Genomic DNA, 18,556 nt, shown 5'->3' with positions numbered 1-18,556 from the left:
TTAAGGTATACTCTTCTACCACATATAAAATCTAACTTGGATATGTGTAAACATTTACTGTAGGCCTATTTCAACATTGAGGTAATATTAAGCTGTACATATATGGTGTAATATTACATTTACAGCAATACAATATGCCTTGTAATCTGGGTGAACCCAGAACTAAATATTGCGTAATTTGGTCAGATGGCTGTCGATGAGAGATTATACCACAAGAGATTTCCTGTCACATTAAGACAGTGGACAACATCTAATTTACTCATTGCATTTGACATGCTACCTGCTCCTGCACATGTTCATCTGGTCTGTGACAGTAGCAGGTTGACGTTTATTGTCATAAGTCTTGCCCAGGAGGCAGAATGGAGCAATTTCCGCTAAATAGGCCAGCTGAAAAGTCCAAATTGTCTATGTTGTAAAAATTAATGTAAAAATTAGCTTTTTGTCTTAATTTAAGGTTAGGAGTGTGGTTAGCGTTAAGGCTAGGTTTAAAATAATATTTTATGACTTAGTGGCTGTGCCAGCTAGTGACCACTCTGCAGTGCTGCCTCCAGTACATGAGTCATCTCAATAAATGCCAACCTGCTCTGTGTACGGTATGCTGCAGGCCAAACGGGCAGATGTCTCTTAGTAGGAAGTGTCAGTTCTAATGAATCTCCATAGCTCAAGTGTCTGCAAATGAAGGAAATTATGTCCATCCAGGTCGAATGTACTATTCTTTGCTAAATTACTAAATACTAATTTGGTCCCCTTTGACTGAACACATTTTAATCTTGTGGCGGGCCAGGTGCTGACTCCTGTTGTCAGTTGTACAGTGTTTCCTCCAACACATTGGTGCGGCTGGCTTTTGGGTTAAGCGGGCAGGTGTTAAGGAGTGCATTTCGGCAGGTCATGTTTCGGAGGACACATGACTCAACCTTTGCCTCTCTCGAGACCATTGTGGAGTTGCAGCGAAGAGACAAGTACTAAGGCCTCGAAACAAGGAAAATTCTAAGTGACCCCAAACTTTTGAACGGTAGTGTACATATGAGATGAGTAATGCAAGATATGTAAACATTATTAAGTGGCTAAGATACTGTAGAATAGTATAGAATACAGTATATACATATGAGATTACTAATGCCAGATAAGTAAATATTATTAAAGTGACTAGTGTTCCATTCCTTAAAGTGGCCAGTGATTTCTAGTTTATGCCTATAGGCAGCAGCCTCTAATGTGCTAGTGATGGCTGTTTAACAGTCTGATTACCTTGAGATAGAAGCTGTTTTTCAGTCTCTCGGTCCCAGCTTTAATGCACCTGTACTGGCCTCGCCTTCTGGATGATAGCGGGGTGAAGAGGCAGTGGCTCAGGTGGTTGATGTCCTTGATGATCTTTTTGGCCTTCCTGTGACATCGGGTGCTGTAGGTGTCCTAGAGGGAAGGTAGTTTTCCCCCGGTAAGGCGCTGGGCAGATCGCACCACCCTCTGGAGAGCCTTGCGGTTGCGGAGGGTGCAGTTGCCATACCAGGCGGTGATACAGCCTGACAGGATTCTTTCAATTGTGCATCTGTAAAAAAGTTTTTGAGGGTTTTAGGTGACAAGCCACATTTCTTTAGCCTCCTGAGGTTGAAGAGGCTCTGTTGCGCCTTCTTCATCACACTGTCTGTGTGGGTGGTCCATTTCAGTTTGTCAGTGATGTGTATGCCAAGGAACTTGATGCTTTCCACCTTCTCCACTGCGGTCCCATTTATGTAGATAGGAGGGTGCACCCTCTGCTGTTTCCTGAAGTTCACGATCATCTCCTTTGTTTTGTTGACGTTGAGTGAGAGGTTGTTTTCCAATTCAACGTCTAATTTCATTGAAATTACATGGAAACAACGTTGATTCAAGAAGTGTGTGCCCAGGCAGAGGGCTATATGATCTTTTTCTGCAGTATGCTCTTGAGAAACCTAGGCTGATAGGCACCCCTCGCCTCATAATCTAATGTCTGTCAGTCTGTGCTCAGCCACTGGAACAGGGCTAAATGGCTTGGTGGCTACAGAAAGTAATTCCCAAGAGAAGGTCAGTTCTATCAATACAGTGGTTTGTGGCTATTGTTAAAAGATCCCATTTAGCCTAAAGGGGCATTTAGACGCTCTATGGACTGTACATGAATAGTTTCAATGTTCTGTTCTGCCTGTGTCTAATATGGTTGCATAATGCCACAATTCTCTCTATTGTAAGGGCCCCTAACCTAACGTAGGAGGCGTAGAAAGACACCTGTGGGGAGTCCCAACTTCTGTTTTTCAGGGGAAACAGAGGTTAGGTTGAAACGACTGTATCCCTGAAAACCAGAAACATCCGCTTTCTTCCAACGCCGCTGAAGGTCGGACCCATACAGCATGAAGATGGTCAGACTAGATTTTGTTTAGCTGTCTGTCTCTTGTTTCACATGTAATCCTGGGCTTCGCAAGCTGGACCTGGGGTGGACTTAACAGAGAAATGGTATGTTTGGTATGGTATGTATAAATTTGTGGGTCCAGTTAGGTTAAATGGTTAAGGTTAGGGTTAGGGGAAGGGTTGGCTAACATGCTAAGTAGTTGCAATGTAGCTACAAAGTAGTAAGTCGTAAAAAGCAGTTTTCAAAGTTTCTAATTATTTAAAATCTAAAGTTGTCCGTGATGTGAGCCGAATACGCAACCTTTGAGTTGCTTGTAATTTGTGATATACATCCAACCATCCACCCGGACCAATCAGACCAACCACGCACCTTTCATAAGTAACCTTCTGTCTTATGTAGCTATCAAGGACCTCCACGACAAAGGGCTCTTTCACAGATGCTCCCTGTCTCCTGAGTTCCATTTGCTGGGCATTTCAGTGTTCCGGATGGGAGGCTCCACAAGCCCCAAAGCTGACATGAAGTCAGTGACGACTGACACTCTCTCTCTCAGCTCTACACATCTCAGACACAGATAAATGACAAGTCAAGGTGATTTTCTCTTTTTTTTCTCTTTGCACCAATGTTCCAACCCAACACATTTTAAACTCTGAAATAGAATAAGTATTAAATTAAACAAACATTTTATTTCGAATGACAGCTTTACTATAATTGAGAGAACAATGATAACGTACTTACAGGAGCATTAAATCATTCAGTGATAGAAAGCCAAAACATAGACATTTCCTGTAAGGCAGAGAATCATTCCATCTTACCATAACTGATAAACCTAATCATGCCATTGCTCTTACAACATCCAACGCCTTAAAGTCCTACATTTGTCTTCCAACAATTTTCCTACTGAGAATGTCATATCTTTTCAAAAACGTGGCTATGACTAACCCTGCAGCAGTGTAGATTGGTCTCTAGCTGACTGAATATAAAACATTTCTTATAGAAAAATAAAATTTTTCTTTGGTTGAAAATGTCAGTTATGTCAATTGAGGTGGATGTTTACAAGGTATGAGGACTGGAGAGAGTAGGCAGTTTATGTCATATTTACAGAACCTTATCAATGGCAGGTTTCCACAAAACCTCATGGTTCTAGCCTTCAGACTGTCACTTATAATGTAGCTCGATACACAACAGTATGATTCAACTCTATCAATTCCATTACAATTATAAAGTTAATAAATGTTGGTCAGTATGGAGAGTGCAACATAATCATTCCAGTTCATTCCACTCTCAGGTGTGTACAGTGTCAGTGATCCTGTCAGGAGCTTGAATAGTCTTTTAAATGCTATGGAATTAATGTACATACGAATAAGCTCTGACGAAGGCCAAGAGGCTGACACATGTAAGCTTGAATAAAAGAGTGATACGAACAAGAGCAGTGTGAATGTTTTCTTGGAAGTACTCTCATTATTCCATATAAAATCAAGGTATACTGTCGGTATGGCAACGACGACTGACATTGCATATTAAGTGAGTGTAAGGTCATGAATCCTAGGAGGATGGTGAGTGAAGTATGTGAGTTGAAGGTTTAGTAGGGAACATCTCAAGTTTGTCAATATTCATCTCTGCAGGATCTGCTCCAGAAGTTTCTGCAAAACAACAAACAAATCATTTAGAAATCAAAGACGGGCAAATACACAAATCCCTGGCTAGACTTTATTTCAATCTTCTGAAATCAGCTGTTTTTCAAATGGGAAAGATTTTAAATTGGCTTTCACTTCCATCAACTGTCTGTCCCCTGAGGTGATAGCCAAGTATCATTGTAACGATGACTTGCTATCTGGCTAAACAGCCTACAATGCTATAACTCTCCTCTTATACTAGAGCAATCTCACTTTAGCCATATAAAGCTGCCTTTCTACAAACTGCAAACATACTCTTCCGGAAGTCAAACGAAAGTCTCCTAATGAATTGAAAATTGCTCATTGTTTTCCATGAGGATTTTCCATTGCAATTTATTTATTTATTTATTTATTTTATTTTATTTTTTACCCCTTTTTCTCCCCAATTTCGTAGTATCCAATTGTTGTAGTAGCTACTATCTTGTCTCATCGCTACAACTCCCGTACGGGCTCGGGAGAGACGAAGGTTGAAAGTCATGCGTCCTCCGATACACAACCAACCAAGCTGCTGCTTCTTTAACACAGCGCACATCCAACCCGGAAGCCAGCCGCACCAATGCGCCGGAGGAAACACCGTGCACCTGGCCACCTTGGCTAGCGTACACTGCGCCCAGCCCGCCACAGGAGTCGCTGGTGCGCGATGAGACAAGGACACCCCTACCGACCAAGCCCTCCCTAACCCGGGCGACGCTAGGCCAATTGTGCGTCGCCCCATGGACCTCCCGGTCGCGGCCGGTTACGACAGAGCCTGGGCGCGAACCCAGGACTCTGATGGCACAGCTGGCGCTGCAGTACAGCGCCCTTAACCACTGCGCCACCCGGGAGGCCCTGTTTCCATTGCAATTTCAATAAACTTTCTGAATTGACAACTGAATTGATCAAACTTTTTTGCTCCTAAACCAGCATACTGCTGATCTGAAATGTGGCGTCAACATTGCAGACAAGTGGGCAAAACATTGCTAAAATAAAAGCTCTCTTCCGTATACTTCTGGTTCAGCCCATGTGACATGGCTGTAGTGGAGTGGGTCGAGAGCGTCAAGTTCTTTAGTGTCCACATCACTAAGGACCTGTCATAGTCCAAACACACCAACACAGTTGTGAAGAGGGCATGACAATGCCTCTTCCCTCTCAGCAGGCTGAAAAGATCTAGCATGGGCCCTCCTCAAAACGTTCTAAAGCTGCACCATTGAGAGCATCTTGAATGCTGCATCACCACTTGGTATGGCAACTGCTTGGCATCCGAGTGTAAGGCGCTAAAGAGGGTAGTGCGTACGGCGCAGTACATCACTGGGGCTGAGCTCCCTGCCATCCAGGACCTATATCCCAGGCGGAGGAAGGCCCTAAAAATTGTCAAAGACTCCAGCCAACCAAGTCATAGACAGTTCTTTCTGCTACCGCACGGAAAGCGGTACTTGAGCGCCATGTCTGGGACCACAAGCCTCCTGAACAGCTTCTACCCGCAAGCCATGAACAGTTGATCAAATGGCTACCTATTTGCATTGACTCCCCTTTCTTTTTGCACGGACTCTCTTGCATGGCTCCATGCACATTCACTGGACTCTACTCATACACTCACAGATTGTACACTGACACACACACACACACACACACACACACACACACACACACACACACACACACACACACACACACACACACACACACACACACACACACACACACACTACTCTGTTTATTATCTATCATTATTGCCTAGTCACTTTTACCCCAACCTCACCTCAACTATCTTGTAACCCTGCACATTCGGTACTGGTACTTATTGTATATAGCCTTGTTATTGTTATTTTATTGTGTTACTATTGCCTTTTTATTTCGCACATTTTTCTTACTTTTTAACTCTGCATTGTTGGGAAAGGGCTCGTATAAGTAAACATTTCGCGGTGAAGTCTACACCTGTTGTATTCGGCGCATGTGACAAATACAAAAACACACCTAATAGACTGATTCTCTTTCCACAAACGTGTATACAGATATATAGGATCTGAATTTGATCAACCCATTGCAGGAAATGTACAACTTATAGTGTTTGAGGTTAAAAAAGGCTTCTGAAGTTTGTAATTTCCACTTTAAAATGTCAGACTTGATTTTTCCTTACGAAAAAGGTATCAACCTCGACAAAATTGTAATTTTTTATCATCCACATTTTCTGTTGCTGCAGGATTATTCTTTGTATGCGTAACAAACACTCATGCACAGACATACAGATACCACCATGTACACCACTTGGCACTTCTGAGTGAAGAGCTCGAACTTTGCACCCCTTGGCATGTTATCGAGTGGGATTTGTAAGAGGTCTGACTCTTTACTGGGTGCTACCATGCATTTAATTCAGATTGAGTGACACTGAATGAGACAACCCAGTCACCTTCAAACCACCTTGGGTATCTAACTAAAGTAAACCCCCGACATATGAGGGGATCTTAATTATCTCAGAGTAAATTGGAAATGTCTCCTCATTCTACTTGTTACACTGTACACCTGACTGATATCGAGGCCATCAATGTCTGTGCTGGTTTTGGTGTAATGGGAATTTGAATGAAGGGTACGGGTGAACCAGAATATGTTTGATCGTTTATATGAGTTTATGACAACTTGCCCTCCAATCATCAAGGGCACATTGGCTTGTTAAAAGAGCCCCTACACACTAGATCTGTGCTAATCCAAGGACCCAACGTGTCCTTGAGTGTCCATAGAGCTGACATTCAGGAACTTGTGTCTTCTCAACAATACCTGGATTCAAACTCATTTCACTGAAGCAACAGTGAAACATGAATAGATGAATACATAACACCAGTGCACAGATATTGATTGTGAAGACATTTCAATGACAAATTACAGTAGGAAGGAAATTCTATTAAGAAGTCAAACAGCGGCCTCTGCTGGGCATAGATTGTGAAAGGGACGTGCTGAAATTCATTTTTCTTGGAGAATTACACTGTTTTCAAATGGCACCTCATCCAATTATCCAGTGAAAGATTATTATTTTAAATAGGACTTTGAAATGTATTGCAATGTTGCATACCTTGTTCTTATCGTATGACCTTTTTAACCTTCAGTGTGTTAAATTAAGCACATTGAATGCCTCGCTATGAATTATTACTATTTTGGGGGGAAAATCAAGTCTGAAATTTCAAAGTGGAAATTACAAACTTCAGAAACCTTTTTAAACCTCAAACACTACAAGTTTTACAAGCACATTTAATGCCTCCCTATGCACTCATAACGCAGTCTTCAACACTTTAGTTAGCAATGCAGTTGTTCTGTATTTGAATTTTCAGACATGGCTTCGGTGTATACAACTATGTGGTGAATATTTTATCACAAAGTCCCAGCACCAACTAAACGTACCTTTTTAAAAAGCTCTGCCCGCAATCTGTTGGTCTGCGATACCACTCTCCTTTTCTCCTCCTCCTTCTTCTTAGTGACCTCAGGGAGCTTGTTGTAAATCCTAAGTAAAAAGGGATGGTTAGACATGGTAGGTTAAGCTTGTGAAGGGGAATATTCTAGAATTAGCAGGCCAGGGGCGACTCAGCTATTCCCAGAAAATCGTCACCATAGAAAGGAAGCTTTATCTGCACAAACCCACAAAGGCCAAACCTGGATCCACTGATAAAACCAACATCACACTGGCTCCTTTTTCACTCACATAAATAGTCAATTTGTTCCCAGATCGACCCAGTCAGATTAAAAACATGACAATGGGAACCTATCCTCTGATCAGGTGTGCCTTCTCAGATAAGACAGGGAGTAAAGAAAATCATGATAACGGGATACAGACGGTAGTTCATATCTCCAATCAAGACAGACGTTCGGCTGTCTGACATCCACAGTGTGTTTTGCGTGCGTGCATGCCAGTGTGTGTGTGTGTGAAACAGAGGTAGGCAAGAGACTGACACGTCACAGTACAGCTCTGTCTGTAAACCTACCGTCTGGAGCGTAGCTGCATCTCCTTCCCTGATATGGTCCTCTCTCTGGGTTTGAAAAGGTTATCTGGGAAACACACAAGCATCTGTCAGGAAAACACACACACACACACTTTCCACTTTCCTTACTAGGCTTCATTACTCCTGTCCTTCTGAGAGCCGAGGGGCTTGACGGACTCTTGTCAGCTCATCACTGAGACCAACAGTCAGCACTGCGTTATTAAGATGTGAGTCTGAGGGTCTATATTCAGCTTGCATTATTACCTTCATAGAAGGCTAAGCAGGAGTGGGAGCGAGGGGCCAGAGTTAAGGTGACGCTATGGAATATTACATCACTGTCATAGTACTAGGGTTTTGGAGAGACTGGTCTATACTGATTTGTAAAGTACTGTCATACTGGGAAAGGAAATGTCTAACATTCTGTAGTATGTGGCGTTCTTTCCCTGAAAAAAGTGTGTATCATTAGTGCTGCAGCAACTTTCAAAAAAACATAATAGTGACTAAAGATGGTAAATCCATGTAATTCACCGATAATAACCATTTTAGTTGTGGAGTTGGACGGAAACAAGACTGCGCTTCAACAGAACTGCAGTACTTAATAACGACCAGCAGAGAGCAAAGCTGTTCCCCTGGACTAGGATTGAGAAATCACTAAACAGTGTGTTCCTACTCGTACTGTATGTCAGACATGTTCCATCATCGTACCACTGAGCGGGTGGGGCTTGGTGCAGTTCCTCCCATGCCTACTTTTCTCTTCCCAGAGACCCTGCACCTGGTCTAGGTCTGCACACTGTAGGGCCTTCCTCCGCCTGGCCCTCTGCTCCAGACTCCTCATTCTGCCCTGGGAGCGGCTGATGAAGTCTGGCCGGAACATCTCCAGGGCCTCCTGGCGAGGAGAGAGGGAGCAGGGAGGGAGGAAAGTATAAGCTGCTTGTGTAGTTACTGCTAGCCAGCACTGGCACACTCATCTTGGTAAAAAAAAAAAAAGCCTAGATTCTATTCTGTTATTCTGAAAAGATGCCTCTGCCCTTGATGACTCCCCTTGCAGATTGTAATGGATAGATGTGAGGTAATATGGTAATCAACTCCACATAGTCCTCTGTACCAATGGATATAGGTAAATGGTCTTACAAGTAAAATTCTTTGCAAACCCTTTTTCCTTTGCAACCCCCTCATAAAGGTGTTTCACATTGGAGTTGTATTCTTCAAAAAGGGTTCCAAAAGAGGTTCTCCGGCTGTCCCCATAGGATCACTTTTTGGGGTTCCATGTAGAACCCTCTGTAGACATGGAACCAAAAGAGTTCAACCTGAAACCAAAAATGGTTATTCAAAGGGTTCTCATATGGCGACAGCCGAAGAACCCTTTAAGGTTCCAGATAGCACATTTTTTATCTAAGAGTGCAGGGAAAATGAAAACGTTTTAACTTTGACTGGCACCAGTTTAGATAAAAAGGTATCGCGAAAGAATGTGAAGGAGCTATTCTTCAATAAAGTAGAATGAACATTCCTTTTGAAAGAAAGTCCTTCACTCACAGATGACTCTTTACTAGTCGTTTGCAGTGCTAGCAACACAACCAAAGTCCTCTCTCTATAGATGCCGATATCTTTTCAAATTTCAGATAAAGAATTTTCACACAGTGATCATACCATATGATATTACAGTATATAATATAATGATACATACAGGAAAATTATTTAAGAAGATAGAGTGATAGAGTGATGTTGATCCACACATACTTTGAGACTGAAGGCTCTGGATTTGATATCCTGAGGATCAACTGTCAGTTGTGATTGGCAGGTGTCTGCTTGGTGTGGACAGAAATCTTCAGCAACATGCAGATCTTCTCTGGAGTGTCCTTGTCTTCCATCACTCTCCTTACGTAGTGACTGTCTTCCCCATGTTCTAGTATCTACTTTGATTGGCAGAGACAGAAAACAGAACACATGCTGTACAGGTAACTGCCAAAATTAAGGAAGCACTTGAGTAAATGAGGGATACAAAGTATATTAAAAGCAGGTGTTTCCACAAAGTTGTGGTTCCTGAGTTAAGTAAAGACATGCTCCAGTACTTTGGCAACTAGTTAGTATTCTTTTCAACCTTTGGGCTGGATTTGTCAGAATTACTGTCTTACCTCAATTAGCCATGAAATCCCTATTTTGAAAACAACTATTTTCTGGAAATTTTGCGGCACCATTGTCCCAAGACTTAGCCCCACGTGAGCCAATTCACGTTTCAGCCAATGAGCTTCAGCCCCTCACCATTTCAGTGACAGCTAGCAAAATGCACACACAGCAGAGCGAGAGAGAGAGAACAATAACGTGGTGCACATATCTGCATATTGGTGACGTAGTACAACATTTTCGGGGACCATTTTGGTTAGGGAGCGCTACTTTCAGAAATACTGGCTAAAAAGTATACAAAAGTACCAGAGAATATCTTTTGGAAATTAAAACATCCCATCATGCTCAGGGTTATGTATAGAAATGCCTAGTTGCCCAGTATTTTGCCTACTATGGCTATGGGTTGTAGGTAGCACAGCGGCTGAGGAATTGGACCTATATCCGAAAAGTTGCCTGTATGAATCCCAGGTAGGGAGCTGAATAAACAGGGGGATATTGATCTGGTAACTGGAGGGCTGCTGTGTTCATATCCTAATAACAATCCCCTACCGTTGAGCCCTTGAGCAAGGCTCTTAACTCCAAAACATTTTCTCCAGTAGCGCTGTGTGTGTGTGTTTGTGTATGTGTGTGTGTGTGTGTGTGTGTGTGTGTGTGTGTGTGTGTGTGTGTGTGTGTGTGTGTGTGTGTGTGTGTGTGTGCGTGAGCGTGTGCGCGTGCGCATGTGCAACATGAGTTGCATTCAAGGAAACGGTGTTAAGTGCTACACTCCTCAAGGAAAGTATGTGTGTGTGAAATTAAGAGTGCAGAAGACACATATCTGTTGTTCGCTGTAACTACAGACAATGAAATTGTATTGTAGATGAAGAAATCTCAGTGACTTTGGAAGAGTGGTATAGCGGTCTCAAAGGAGCAGAGGGGGCTTTAACAGTGTGTGTCTCAGTCGCCAGATCTCAACCCAATTGAACACTTATGGGAGATTCTGGAGCGGCACCTGAGACAGCATTTTTCACTACCATCAACAAAACACCAAATTATGGAAATCTCGTGGAAGAATGGAGTTTTATCCCTCCAATAGAGTTCCAGACATTTGTAGAATCTATGCCAAGGTGCATTGAACCTGTTCTGGCTCGTGGAGGCCCAACACCCTATTAAGACACTTTATTTAGGTGTTTCCTTTCTTTTGGTAGTTGCCTGTATATTCCAGTGCATGTGCAGTTAACTCTTCACCAAACATTGTTGATTACATGTTGCATGGATGGTAAAAAAGAGTGCATCTCATATACACACAGTTTATTACAATACTGGGACTGTACTGCATTGTCAGACATCAATGAGAAACAAAGAGGTTTTCAGATAACCTAGATCTTACTTAATATGTGCATTCAGAATCATTTGCAGTGAAGCCATTCGGCCCTTTTTAAAATGTGGCTTTGTATTTTTACAACACATCTAACAAAGGTAAAATGAACATGAGGGCTGAGTGAGGATTACTCCTATCAGATAGGATGACATTTATTGAAATAGAATGAATGCATTTAATCTTTTCCGATAGCCAGAATCCGATAGATAACTTTTGAAAAACTGGGCCCTGGAGAAGAGGGAAAATTGTTGAGCCCTCTAACTGACCCCTACTCTTCACGACTCAGTGAGTAAAGCAGAGAAAAAGACACGTGCATACTGCATGAATAATGTAAACCATGATGACAGTGCATCTATCCTGCACTCTCTAACCCCGCTCCTCCACCTCCTTTAAAAACAGACCCATTTAATATCAGACACAATCATTTATCATAAGAAGAACACACCATCAAATGCTCTGGCGCCAACAAACAAGAAATCTATGTACCAAGTCAGACTATTTCAACGCTGTCATCGGTATAGCAAGCAATGCAGCAAACGGAGTATAACACCGGTAAATTACTCCAGCTTCAATACATTTGGTCCGTACTTGCGAAAATAAGCAACCAACAGGTTCTCCAGCACAAAACGTGTATTGGCCAATGAAAATCGTCGATTTACTTGCACGTGACAGAATGTGAAATTGTAGCTGGTCCCATGAGATGACATGGCACACGTTTGCCCTATGCTAACCTCAACAGGTGGCACTGATTATATCCTGGCGCAAAAAACAGCCTAGATCTTAGACTTTATATCCACCAACCAATGGCATTTCTTAAAATAGGTCAACCCTGGCCACTAGAGGGATATTTTAAACCTACAAATTCAAGGATTACTTTTGTTTCATTGGTCTGTAACAAAATATTGAGTGCCAATATTGCATCGATGCATCAATGACTAGGGTACTAGCTACTACTAACATTAGACAACATTTTCATGTTTTTTCATATGTGAAAAAAATCCCACGTTTTTGTTTATCTGTGCTTTTATGGAAAAAAGAAAAGAGGTCCATTTATCGTATAACTTAAAAATACAAAAGTCTTATGGATTAGTCAAATAGCAGTCATGAAGGCTATCCCTATCAACCGGCCCTGCCTTTCTAAAGTCTTTGAAAGCCAAGTGAACAAACAGATCATCGACCATCTCGAATCACACTGTACTTCTCCGCTATGCAATCCGGTCTCCTGGTCACGGGTCCACCTCAGCCACGCTCAAGGTCCTAAACGATATCATAACAACCATCGATAAAAAACAGTACTGTGCAGCCGTCTTCATCGACCTGGCCAAGGCTTTCGACTCTGTCAATCACTGTATTCTTATCAGCAGACTCAACAGCCTTGGTTTCTCTGATGACTGCCTCGTCTGGTTCACTAACTACTTCTCAGATAGAGTTCAGTGTGTCAAATCGGAGGGCCTGTTGTCCGGACCTCTGGCAGTCTCTATGGGGGTGCCACAGGGTTCAATTCTCGGGCCGACTCTTTTCTCTGTATATATCAATGATGTCGCTCTTGCTGCGGGTGACTCTTTGATCTACCTCTACGCAGACGACACCATTCTGTATACATCTGGCCCGTCTTTGGACACTGTGTTAACAAACCTCCAAACGAGCTTCAATGCCATACAACACTCCTTCCGTGGCCTCCAACTGCTCTTAAACGCTAGTAAAACTAAATGCATGCTCTTCTACCGATAGCTGCCCGCACCCGCCCGTCTGCCTAGCATCACTACTCTGGACAGTTCTGACTTAGAATATGTGGACAACTATAAATATCTAGGTGTCTGTCTAGACTGCAAACTCTCCTTCCAGACTCACATTAAGCATCTCCAATCCAAAGTAAAATCTAGAATCGGCTTCCTACTTTGCAACAAAGCCTCCTTCACTCATGCTCCCAAACATACTCTCGTAAAACTGACTATTCTGCCGATCCTGGACTTCGGCGATGTCATTTTCAAAATAGCCTCCAACACTCTACTCAGCAAATTGGATGCAGTCTATCACAGTGCCATCCGTTTTGTCACCAAAGCCCCATATACTACCCACCATTGCGACCTGTATGTTCTCGTTGGCTGGTCCTCGCTACATATTTGTCGCCAAATCCACTGGCTCCAGGTCATCTATAAGACTTTGCTAGGTAAAGCTCTGCCTTATCTCAGCTCACTGGTCACCATAGCAACACCCACCCGTAGCACGCGCTCCAGCAGGTACATTTCACTGGTCACCCCCAAAGCCAACACCTCCTTTGGCCGCCTTTCCTTCCAGTTCTCTGCTGCAAATGACTGGAACGAATTACAAAAATCACTGAAGTTGGAGACTTACTGTATATCTCCCTCCTTTTTTCGTTTTTTCTGCTCTTTTGCACACCAGTATTTATACTTGCACATCCTCATATACACATCTATCACTCCAGTGTTAATCGCTAAATTGTAATTACTTCGACACTATCGCATATGTATTGCCTTACTTCATTTGCACACACTGTATACAGATTTTCTATTGTGTTATTGACTGTACGTTTGTTTATCCCATGTGTAACTCTGTGTTGTTGTTTGTGTCGCACTGCTTTGCTTTATCTTGGCCAGGTCGTAGTTGTAAATGAGAACTTGTTCTCAACTGGCCTACCTGGTTAAATAAAGGTGAAATAATTAATTGAATTTTGAAAAATCATCACTTCGAGTTGGAACACTCTGCTGAAGTGGTTGATTCTAAATTAATAGGACACGTTAACTGTGGGTTTGAGCCCCCCTTGCATCAATCTTTTTTGTTGAGGAAAAAACTGTTAGTTCCGGTCCTTGATGCACGATCCAAAAAGCATGTGACTAAATGGATGATTATATTAAATCATGGCCTATAAAACTTTGTAGCCTGTATAAAGCCTTATGTCCACCAGATGCATCAAACTCTTTGCGTTCCAGTGGAAGTCATGCCAGGATATAATGTTTTAATTGACTGCGTTTTGTATCTTAATGTGTATTTAATGTGTGTATTTATGTTTATCTACACTTGCACTGTACCCAGAATCAATCACTCTGTGACCTGGGCCAGTAGATGAGTCCACTAGGAGGCCAACCAGAGCAGGTATGTGTGGTATATATATGCTTGCAGTACTACATTCACTGCCGCAATGAGCCAAGTTTTACCTCCCTGGTGTGAGTGTAACTGCTGCATACTGATCAAATGATAGACGCTGCACTGCTCTGCTCATACATGATGTATACTCTGTAGTGCCTATGAGACTTCCATAACACGTTCCCTTGGACATACTGTAGATTGTAAGCATTCTAGGTTCTTATGGCTACCCTACAATACCGCTCAAGGCACAGAGTAGTCCCTTTGAAAAAGAGGTAGTCACTTATACAAACAAACCTCTCCAATAAATTCCCAAAGGACGACATAAGGGCACAATACCACACAGACGCTGTGAACTCTGCAATGCACTCAAAATAGATACCCTACAATGCTCCCCAGGAAAAACGCAGTACATTCGAAACAAGAGCTAGAACCTTGGCAAATTACATCTAATTACAAACAAACCTCTCCAATAAATCCACAATGGACAAAACTAAGGATACAATGCCACTCAGGTTCTGTGAACTCCACAATGCCATTCTTCAGTTCAATACCAGAGAGGGGATACAGAGACCATAGGTATTATGCAGTGCTTCTCAAAGCTGACTCCTGGCCTAATTTTATTTCAGGCAGTGCTTAGCAGCACCAAGCAGACAGGACATTCACGTCTGTTTTCTGAGCCATAAGCTAGCCTCCACAACCAGCCTGGGGAGTGAGATCGTTTAAAACAATATACTCATTCTTTTCATGGGGGAGCTTCACCCGGTGTCACACCCGTGAAAGCCTAACACCGCCACGCTTACTGGGTTGAGAGGGTAGATAATGTATGCAAAGGATGTGTTGGAAGTAAGAGAGGGATGAAATTAAAATAGAAGCATGAGTTTTTCCTTCACATAAGCACAGTGTTCCATTATGTGAGAATGTAGCACTTGTGGATTTTTCACCAATGTGCATTTCTATACATGCTGTGTCTGTAAGGAATATATCCTATTAACAATGTATGAGGTATAAATCAAAAGGTAAGAGGCAGAGTTAAAAATGAGACTTTACACCCTCTAAGACCTCCTCGCTATGGCATTGCGTACGCTGTTAAGACTTGGAAATGTGATTTTATCCACACAGCTATGGAAATGGGGAGCCATTGAAAGGAATGCTGCTGGATTTGCATGGGTACTTTAGAGTTTTGCCCTGACATGGGGAGATGAAATTCATACCTGGGCTGATATTAAAAGCAGGGTGTCTGTGTGTGGAATTTCTCAGCCGACGACAGCACAGCTCATCTGCAATTCCATTGTGCTGACTGGCCCCGGAGTATGAGTCGCCTGTTCCTCTGGCTGATGAGAATAACCCTGAGGTAAGATTGTGTGCAGTTAAATCAGATGTCCTATTCTTAATACCATCAGTATCTGCCATTTTGGGGACCTCGTAGCCCCCTTTGATTGATGAAGAGCCTCTGCTGTAACCCACATCAGTCTCTGAGTTGTCCCATCTATGGGTGCAGCTTAATGCCCCCATAGATCTCCGGAGGTCCTGAAGTGTTTTGGGGTAATCCATAGAGGTTCCAATGTGGGACGAGCCCCCAACATACAGAGACAGGGTTGACCTGTGCATAATCGGATTTGTGACCTCTGGCTGTCCTATGGAGATAGACAGTGACTTGTCCAGATACAGAACTGTGTTCGCAGACCTCCAACGTACCTCAAGCTGGACGCAGGAGCGGAAAGAGGGCTGGAGTGAGAAAGGCCTGAAGGTGCTTCCATTGTCCTTGAGACTGTCCTCACCTGTGTAACTGTGCCTGTGTTCAGGCCAGGTAGTCCTCATCCCTGGCCCTCTCATCTGGACCTTGGCACATGCAGAGTAGCTCTGTCTGTACTCTGTCACCTTTACTATGGTGGCCTTGTGTCTGGTCACCACCTCAGAGTGCTTTGGAATGGCTGAGGATAGGACATGAGTCATGACTGGGTTGATGGATGTGGATGACCTGATAGGCAGGATCGGTTGATGGGGATAGTGTGATTGGTTGGCCCCTCCTGACTGGGAGACCCTGCAGGATGTGATGGTGATGGAGGAGAAGCCCGTCTTTGGTCGGCCGCCCAGGACATTAGGGACACTGGCCATCCTCAGCAGGGTTGGACTCCCTCTGTGGGGTACATGTCCACATCTCTGGGAGTCCCCAGAGTGTGTCGGCCTCATAAGGGAGGGTGATGTGGAAGCCCTCTCCCCTTGTCCTCTCCACATGCTCCATGAGGGGGTAATATCCTTGGTGGAAGCCTAAGGAGAGGGAACCCAGAGGAAAATATCAGAGCTGTGTTGAAATAGTCTGTCTAAAAATACAGCGCATCTATCAGGTATATGAAATAGAGTGAGGGAAATAAATCCAATACTTTTCCCCGTGATATATTCTAGGGATTACTTATTATCGGCTACCTGCTCTCATTTTGAGATCTCCTTTTGTTACCATGGTGATGTGTAACCTGATGCCCAACAGTCAGCGACAAATTAACCATGACATTTAACATTGACATTCCAGGATTGCCTGGCTATCCAGCTTAAGACAGGCCAATTAAGACAAGTAAAGTGTACATGAGAAGGTAAAACAATTGTCACACTTTCACTTCATATCAGACATGTGTCATATTAGTGGTTAGTTCACGTCCATTCTCTGACAATAGTTGATTTGCAGGATGGATCGGGACTGTCAGTTAAAACAGCTGTTTGCAGTGAAAACATCCCATGGCTTGTCCAAGCACAATAACATGTCCACAAGTTCCTGCATAAAATTGCACTCATGTTGACCCAAAGTCTGAGGACTGCATGTCTTACAAACTTAATCGAATAGATTTGAATGGCAAAGTTCTTCTCCGGACTAAAACCCACTGCTGAGCTAGTGAATAGCCTCCTTGTCTAGATGGCATAAATCTAATTAGAAAAGCAAGGAATACACTGCCATAATGGATGTTATGACATGTATTAATTCAGCATTATAAATTGTACTAAAACATAGTAATGATGATGATATGATGATGATGATGATATTACCATGTTCAAACATATACTTTTTAAAACTGATACACATAACCATGTACTTATTAGCTATAAGTTGCAGTAATTTGTACAGAATAAATAACTTTGTAAAGCTAACAATAACAAGACAAGCACAGTCATATGATAACAAACATATCACAGCTAGAATAGTAAAAGGGTTTTATCTTTTACCTCATTGATATTAGATGTTGGTAGGCTGGGGAACCTCCCACTTCGAAAACCCATGGACTTGGACCAAATGCCGCCTAATTTTCCTTCTGAAATATGTACATGGCGGTAAACATTCTTTTTTTTACAGCCTACAGCCTTCCAGATATTGGAAAAATCTAAAACAAAACATAACAAGCACTTAGCCTACACGTTTCCTCACTGAAACAGGTCTCAGAGAAGAAGCGTACTATTATTTTCTCTGTCCACTTTGCAATGAATGACAGATGACGAGAGTCCTGGCGAAGAGAAGACTGACAGACAGACGATAGGCCCACAACTGTCTCGTCTGTGCGCTTTGTCGTGCCTAAGAGCAGCCCTTAGCCATGGTATATTGGTCATATACCACACCTGCTTGGGCCTTATTGATCTCCCATTATTAGAGCCTATCGTGCCCATGATATACTACACAACATACACATGGCGAATACATTCATAAAAAGTGCCATCGTTTACGTCGTTACCTAGCAATACACCACTACTTAGACAGATAGAACAACGAGCCAGATATTTCACCAGATGTATAAATGTGAAGCATCCGGGTGGTGTTTCCACTCACTACCAAATATGGTGGTGAAAGGAAACCCAGTGGCCCGCAGTGGTAGAAGATGGAACGAGACTAATTATGGCCGAGATTCTGCAAATTTTCTCATCAATGAAACATTTGATCTCAATACAGTTTTCTGTTTCCAAAACTAAAATCTTGTTACAAACAGAGTGTACTAAGTTTTGTAGACTTTACCCT

General features: G+C 42.7%; 1 protein-coding gene across 1 annotated transcript; it reads right to left on the bottom strand.

Moving 5' to 3' along the window:
- Window positions 1-3,067: 3,067 nt before the first annotated feature.
- LOC139417401 ((E2-independent) E3 ubiquitin-conjugating enzyme FATS-like) lies at window positions 3,068-17,830 on the bottom strand. Its single transcript, XM_071166678.1, has 7 exons — window positions 17,776-17,830; window positions 15,774-16,830; window positions 9,711-9,886; window positions 8,679-8,859; window positions 7,977-8,040; window positions 7,399-7,498; window positions 3,068-3,996 (listed from the first exon to the last, which is right to left on the bottom strand). Exons 1-7 carry the CDS (start codon window positions 17,827-17,829, stop codon window positions 3,967-3,969), a joined length of 1,662 nt encoding a protein of 553 aa, XP_071022779.1. The 5' UTR covers window position 17,830; the 3' UTR covers window positions 3,068-3,966.
- Between the last annotated feature and the right edge of the window lie 726 nt (window positions 17,831-18,556).

Source organism: Oncorhynchus clarkii, chromosome 1 (genome assembly GCF_045791955.1).
Source record: "Oncorhynchus clarkii lewisi isolate Uvic-CL-2024 chromosome 1, UVic_Ocla_1.0, whole genome shotgun sequence".
NCBI classification, from domain to species: domain Eukaryota; kingdom Metazoa; phylum Chordata; class Actinopteri; order Salmoniformes; family Salmonidae; genus Oncorhynchus; species Oncorhynchus clarkii.
Note: the sequence above shows the minus strand (reverse complement) of the source record. Positions and strands in the feature narration are given on the sequence as shown.

Coding starts and splice junctions, on each gene's coding strand:
- LOC139417401 (XM_071166678.1), bottom strand. CDS start 17,829: ATGGGTTTTCGAAGTGGGAGGTTCCCCAGCCTACCAACATCTAATATC. Junction 9,887..15,773: donor TGCTTTTAATATCAGCCCAG/GTATGAATTTCA, acceptor TGCCAATCAAAG/TAGATACTAGAACATGGGGA. Junction 8,041..8,678: donor CAAGCCCCACCCGCTCAGTG/GTACGATGATGG, acceptor TGTGTTTCCCAG/ATAACCTTTTCAAACCCAGA.